General features: G+C 34.4%; 2 protein-coding genes across 2 annotated transcripts; one reads left to right on the top strand and one right to left on the bottom strand.

Moving 5' to 3' along the window:
- The first annotated feature begins 1093 nt into the window (after positions 1–1093).
- On the top strand, positions 1094–1504 carry LOC111990434 (uncharacterized). The gene has a single exon (XM_024022204.1). It carries the CDS (start codon positions 1094–1096, stop codon positions 1502–1504), a length of 411 nt encoding a protein of 136 aa, XP_023877972.1.
- Positions 1505–2550: 1046 nt separating this feature from the next.
- LOC111990441 (uncharacterized) lies at positions 2551–5496 on the bottom strand. Its single transcript, XM_024022210.2, has 5 exons — positions 5158–5496; positions 4903–5014; positions 4154–4221; positions 3509–4075; positions 2551–2875 (listed from the first exon to the last, which is right to left on the bottom strand). Exons 1-5 carry the CDS (start codon positions 5359–5361, stop codon positions 2738–2740), a joined length of 1089 nt encoding a protein of 362 aa, XP_023877978.2. The 5' UTR covers positions 5362–5496; the 3' UTR covers positions 2551–2737.
- Positions 5497–7613: the final 2117 nt, after the last annotated feature.

The raw sequence follows: 7613 nt of genomic DNA, 5'->3' as shown, positions 1-7613 counted from the left end.
AAAGCTATTTGATTTGTTTAAATGTTTTCTTTTCTCCTCCTCCTCCTCCTCCACTCTACGCCACACAAGTCGCAATCCTACCATAACCACCTTGTCTGGCAACCAATCCACCTAGCCCACGTGGGTGTAATTAATATTCCATGCTGTTATTGAAGTTTCTTCAATTGGTTGACAACACCCAAATCCTTTAGGTATAAGGCATATTGTATGATTGAATTTAAAAGTTGCATGGAAAACATTATTGAAATTAAGATTATGTTTGGTAATAATTTTTGTTTTCTATTTTCAAAAACTTGTTTTTGAGAATATAAAGAAAAAACATTTTCTTGTATATTTGAAATAAAAAACATGTTTGGTTAGTTGAAAATAAAAAGAGTGTTTTTTGAAGAAAAAAAAATAGAAAACACTAAAATATGTTGCTACTAGGATTTGAACTCTAATGCTAATTTATTAAATGAGACAGATTTATTAAATTAAATGCGTATTTTCATTAATTTTTGAAAATTAGAAACTAAAAACAGCATTTTGCATGTTTTCAGTTTTTTTCACAAATTGAATTTTGAGAACAATTTTTGTTTTCTGTCAATTTTGGGTTGCCAAAAAAGTTTTTTAGTCTCAAAAATAAATTTTTTATTTATTTTTTAATTAGTTCAAGATTGTCATGGTTAAAATAAAGTAAAATGATCAATCTTGAATTCATTGGTTTGTGTACAACCGTTTTTACCAACCTAATTAAGTTCCAAGCCTTCCACAAATCAAGGCTTAGATTTGAAGAAAATAAATTTAAAAAATGAAATAATAGAGAAGAAAAAAAAAGTAAGAATATATTCCTTCATTCTATATTCGTCTTTAAGAAAAAAAAAAAAAAAAAAAAGACAATGAAGCTGTATACTGGGTATCAATTCCAACTCAGTGCTATGGGCATGTCCAAAAAGCAGGTCAGTTGGGGATGGAATCTAAACGCCAGAATTTATGCCAAAGCAAACAAAGAAATAACCTTTGCATCACTTCCACCATATTAATAGACCCCATTCTCACAAAAAGAGAAGCAACAAGCTAGAGAAAAAGCTTTGAGTGAGTGAAAGAAAGAAAGATGGGCTGGTTTTTTAGGGAAAGAAGGGGATGGAAGCAAGGGTGGACAGAGCAAACACTAGCCTCTGTGTCTGCACCTCCTATGCCTCTACTTGCTATAGCTGGTATCATTGTTCTTTTAATGGTGCTCTCCTCTTACACAGGCTACAAGTCACAGATGCACAAAAACCTCATCAACTTTAAGATGTTCCTCTTCGTATTGCCTGTGCTGCTAATCTTTGTCATGCACTCGGTCACCAAATATGGAAGGATTGTAATTATTGCCCCAATTACAAAGACTCCTGTTGTTCATCAAGCTCAGAGCTTGCCTTGGCCCCTGGCTTTGTTGCTGGTTCTGCTTTTGGTTATGGTCTCTTACCAGCCTTATTTTCATTCCAAGTGGTGGCCACCAATTTGGGGGTCATACTACTAGTTCTAAGAGTGCATTGAATGGCCTAGAAAGTCAAAATGTGTTAATTAATTAGTTAAGATGTAAGAACCTATAATTTTATGGTGTTACTAGTTCTTGATATTCTAGACGAGTAAAAGATTAGTTAGTGTTAATGGTCTGTTCCTTGTAATGATTGGTGAGAATATATAGTGATTGAAGTACTTTATTACAAACGATAAATCACATAATTTAGTTTTCTTTAAAGATAAATCATTGAGATATCTGTCTGATTTGGGGGACAAAGAAAGTAGTAAGCTTTCCTTTCGTTTATCCATGAAACCCCTTTTAGGGCATGGAGTCAAGATTCAATTTGGGTCCCAGTCAGTAGCTTCTTCATCACAAACTATGATGCAATGACGAAGTCTTGGAGCATAGCCTAGATACAATCAGCGCCATAACCCATGCAGGTTAAATGCAGTTGCTAATTTGCTAATGATTAATCAAAAGTAAAACATGCATTTCTCTGAGTGAATGTATAGATTGAGATTGAGTTGGGTCTCCATAGTCCACTATGTTAACATTGTTAAGAATATGAAAAATTAACTTTTGAGACTATCTCCAACACATGGGCCCCACAAGTGTGTGAGGCTCACCAAATGCAAGAAGACATTGCATAAGCCGGTCTCAAAAGAAACTTTCTTCAAAGAATATGAGTCCCAAAAATCTTAACCGTTCTTCTAAAAAAGACCATACCATTTATCATAATTAGCTAAAGTTGTCAACTGTGATTAGTAAACAATCATTCGCATCGATTCATCACTTTTTCTCTATCATTCACAGTCAATTGCGGTAAAAGTTGTCCTAGACTCTCTCAAATCTAAAAGCACCACTTCAAACATATCAGGAGTCTAGAAACATGACCTAAGCCATAGCAGAAGAAAACTCCGTTTGGAGACCCAATTCTAGTACCAATTTGGGAAGCAGGACATGTACATGTCTAGCAACTAACTGGGCGTGTCCACTTGAAAGACATTTATAAAATCAGGAATTACTTATGGAAGTAGAAAGAATGACTAAAAGAGATCAAAGAGAGAAAAAGAAGAAAGAATATTAACAAATAAATCTACATTACGTTCATTAGAAGATATGAACAAAAAACTTTCCCTAGACTAAAGCTAAATTACATAGAAAGCAAAAGAATATAAGAATTACAACAGTAGCCACTAGTGAACCTCAACAAACGCACACAAGTATGACTAGCTACCTTTTTTCAGTTTAAAGCTGGGGAAATGGTGTTATATTTTCATTTGCACGTGTCTTCAGCTTGGGAACCTTGAAGTTGGATGAGAACAATTTTGGGAGCTCTGAAATGGGAGCAGAATAAACACCTTTCCTCTTTAAACATCTGCTTCCCTGGACAAAAAAGAAAGAGGGGTTGGGGTATGGTAACTTTTCATGTTGTTTAAAAATAGGAAGAATAGAAATATCTTCTATTATTTTTGTATGTATGCTTGCATGCATGTACATATGACATATTGAGCCTCATCCTATGGACAAATCACAAACATAAATGTCAATGAATTAGAGAAAAAGATAGGTACTCATCATACTTTAAGACAAAGATGAGTGACTGGGCACTGTAAAGTTTATAACTTTCTAAACAGATTATTTAACCTTTAAATTTTCTAAACAAATTATTTAAATTCAGAGATTGCAGTTTTTATTCAGGATATTACAAGGTATTGTCAAATTGCTTCACATATAATTTATTCAAAGTAGGAATTTGTATCATGCACCATAATCATTTCTTGCTAGTGAGAGCTATTTAACTCAAACATTTTAACAAGATCTTCACGAGCAATCGATAAACAATGCTTTTAGTCAGCTCTAATCATGATTTTCTATGACATTTGCAGTGAAAGGTTTCTGTGTCACTTGAAGCAGATGAAAACATCATATTTCACAGGGCTAGGGATTATCCAGCAGTTGCAGCAAGATATACTAATTATAGCTACTATGTGGCAAGGAAAACTAATTCTTGAGTACCTTTTCAGTGTCCTTTGCAGAACCAGGGGCTTGTACAGTGGATGATTCCTTTTTGACAATAACGTTACTTCTATCCCTGCTGCTGTTCTTGTCTCTCAAACAAGAAGGTCTTGCTCCTGCCGGACAACGATTTAACACGGGTGTGACTGGAGCACTTCTAGACTTTTTTAACAACTCCAACTCCTTGGAGAGTCTTGAATTTTCTTCATTCAACTTACTTGAGTCAGCCTCCATCAACTTCACTTTATCTTTTAATCTTGCAATTGTTTCATCCTTTTCATCATTCAGTGACTGCAGTTGCTCCATACTGGCAAGAAGCTTCTTCACCTTCTCATTTGCTTGTTCAACTTCTGAATGCTCACTCTTAAATTTACTGGTGTAATCATTTTCCAGTATTTTATACTGATTCCATACAAAATTTTTCTCCGCCAACAGTGCAGATATCTCAGAACTCTTCTCTGAGGCAAGCTTCTCATATTCATGCCTTAACCTCCTTATTTCAGCTTCCAATTTCTTAGAATGCCGCTCTCCTCCTGGCATATCACGTCCTTTACTCAGAGAAAGATCCTGTGAAAATTGGAACCCCTTAACAACATTAAACAGAAAATACAAAATACATTTCAACAAAATTAAGGCAGAACATACCTTTGGGGATTTAAGAGAAACATAGTCAAGCAACGCTTTGAAATCTTCCAACTCGCTATCTGCATCTTCTGCAATAAAAGAAAAGGAAATGCACATGGAGCATACTCAAGACAATAGACATAAATCTCAAACCCACAAACAGTATACTGCACAAAACCTGACATTTATCAAAATTCACCACCTGCCACACTGTAAATTAAAGAAGACAGTCACTCCTAAAAATAAAAGATTCTCTAATCATTACATAAGGAGAGCAATAAATCCAAGAGTCTATGGAATAACACGTGTGAATGTGGTGGACACAACAGTATAAACTATGACTCAATTTTTGAAGTAAATTTACTTAGTGTTTTTATCAAACTTAAATTAAATACAATAGGCCTTGTGCCTATCATAACTTAGAATGAACCATTCTGTTTGTGTGTGTGGAAGTCTGTTCCATTCAATTCAAGTAAAACCCATGTCAATTTAAGTAGGCACAGAAGGACAAAAAGCCAAAAAGTTATGTTTGTCTAAGAGTATATTGTTATTTTTTTCCCATTCCAAGCCTAAATTAGTTAACTAAAATATATTAATGTTGCATTTAATTTCTCAATAATCACAGGAAGAGATAATAGAACTGGTACATTCTAAACACTAATTTTATAATTTTATTTTTCTGCCACAAAAAGCCAGAAAATTTGTGCTTGTGTAATAAAGCAAGAAAACCCCATTAACATATAATAAGAAGAAGAAAAAAATTTACTAACCTGATATCAATTTCTCAAGAAAAGCCTCTCTGTGCTTCAAACTCATAACCAGATTTGATTTCAGAATCTCGAGCGAGTGTGTTTTCTCTTGCATTACCAAATCCCCCTTCAACTACAGAAGAAATTACAAGAAAAACCTCAAATTTTGTATTTTTGGTCTCCCAAAACCCCAAACCCCAACTTTCTCGAAAACCCTAATTTCAAAAAAAAAAAAAAAAAATCAAATCAAATCTTGGACGAATTGAAAGGAATTACCTGACAAATATGATCTTCGTAGAGGCTAATATCGGAGACCCATCGTTCGTGTTGCATTTTGATACGATCTTCGAGGATTCTCCGATCGTTGATGAGGGTCACCAGCTGTGTTTGTTGGGTCTTCAACATTCGCACCAGACCGTTGAAAATCTTGTCCCATTTTTCCCTATCGGATGAGATTTCAGAGAGTTCTTTCGTAACCATTGTGAATCGCAGAATAAGAACAATAATAAAGAAGACGAAGAAGAAGGAGAAGAAGAAAGTTTGGATCTTTCAGAATTCAGAGGCGGAAAGCAAAATAGGACCGTTGTGATTTGAATTGAAAAGAAATCTAAAAGGGTTTGCAACGGTCAACTAGGGCGTACTTAAGAGGAAAAAAAGTCGACGCTCGTACATGATTTGTGGGCTTTTGTTTTTGGGCCCATGATTTTTGTGAAATCTATACGCCTGTGGAACAAAAGGTTGGCCCACGGGTATGATTCTTTTTTTTTGAGATAAGAGATAGACACGAGTACGATTCTAAAGATAAATATGTGGTGGTTTTCAAAAAAAAAAAGATAAATATGTGGTGGGCTAGTGGCCTATTTTAGATTTTTTTTTTTTTGTTTAAACCTATTTTAGAAATTGAAAACAATTATATTTTACCATGTAAAAAATTAGATTAAATTCTAGAATTTTTGAAAGTAAAAAAAAATTAGGCCATGTTTGGTAACTGTTTTTGTTTTCTTGTTTTCAAGGAAAAAAGAAAAAAATAGGTCGTGTTTAGTGACTGTTTTTGTTTTCTTGTTTTCAAGGGAAAAAGAATAATTTTTTTTTTTTCTGTTTTCAAAAAGAAAAACACTCTTGGTTAGTTGAAAGGAAAAACATATTTTCCAAAGACAAAATTCAGGAAATTTGTTTGTTAGTTGTTTTTGAAAAAGTTGAATTTTGTTTTGTTTGGTTAATTTTTTTTTTAAATTATATTTATTCTATATTTAAAATCCTTACACCTAGAGGAATTATAAAATCATAGGATATTGTATAATACAGAATTTATGATGGATCCCAAATAGAATTTATGATGAATCATTCAGATTACTAAATCAACATGATACTGCATTATCTATATGTTTATAGTGACTTATTCATGCAATAAAGTCATAGGACATAGCAAACAGGAAATGATCAAGGGCCCCAGTAACAAACTATGTTATATGCTTAAGCTAACATGCTCTAGAAAACAGAGGCACATTAGATTGCATTACGTAAAATACATGCCAATGATCTAACAATTTTGTAATAATCCATAAACAAAGAAAAAAGGAAAAGACCTGTACCTTTGAGTGATTGGGTTCCTAAAATTATGAAGCTCTTTAAAAAATCTGACAGACTCACATAGACCTACTACATCATGCAAAAAGAAAAAAAAGAAAAGGAGAGTGAGATAATGAATAGTAGAATCTGATGAAAAACAAAAAGCAGTCATGAAGGATAATCTGGTGAAGACCAATCACTTACCTTACAAGTGGTTCTCTAAATCAAGGTTTTCTCTGTGAGGAAGATGGAGGCACAGAGGTAGACTGAGGAAATGGAGGCGCAGAGGAAGATATAAGGGTTCATCAGATACGATTTAGGCACTAAATATTGAGTGAAAAAAAGTAGAAGCACGGGAAAAGTTCTTGTCAGTCATGTGTGTTAGGACATATATGTTTTAACTTGTTTAAGAACATATGTCACTTAGTTATGTATATTGGCTAATCCTTTGACAAAACGCACTCTGCTTGTAATTGGGTAGTTCTAGGTGTTTTTAATATTTCAAGAAACAAGCTCAAGTGTTGAAGTCATCAAGTCTGTCCAAGAAAAAGCAAGTTGAAGTGCAGGATTTTTAAATCTCGACACCTCTCGATAGCTACCTCGACACCTGCTATCTGTCGAGAATTAAAAAATCAGAATTCCAATCTAATTTTCTTGGGATCCGTGAATATGTTTTTGGGCTTTCTTTTCTTCTAACCCTAAACATATAAAAGGATTATTTTAAGAGCCGTTTTGGAAGACACAAGTTGTATTATCATTGAGCAATCTCTGTTTATGCAAATTGTGCTCAACAGACAAGGTTCTTGACCTAGTTCATCTTCCATAAAGAAGTTGCTGTGTATTTGCACCATAGGGTTTTGTGACCAAGCATCTTCCTGCTATTCATCACGTGGATGAACTGAAGAACTTTGCAGCCAACCTTTCTTCCTCAAGTTGGTGTTCTGAAGTCGCGTACTTGGATCCGCGCATTGGTTAGTCACGTACTTAGGAGCCGTGCATCAAAGGTGGAGACTGTCACTACAGATCAAGTCCAATTGGGTATTGGGGTAAGGGTTCAACTGTAGGTTGGTAAGGTACTTGGGATTCCTTTCTTGTAACCGCTTGATTTGATAATAGTGGAGTTTCGGGAGTGGTGACCTGAAAATCACCCGGTGGGGTTTTTG

This window comes from Quercus suber, unplaced genomic scaffold (assembly GCF_002906115.3).
Source record: "Quercus suber isolate HL8 unplaced genomic scaffold, Cork oak 2.0 scaffold_389, whole genome shotgun sequence".
NCBI classification, from domain to species: Eukaryota; Viridiplantae; Streptophyta; class Magnoliopsida; order Fagales; family Fagaceae; genus Quercus; species Quercus suber.
Note: the sequence above shows the minus strand (reverse complement) of the source record. Positions and strands in the feature narration are given on the sequence as shown.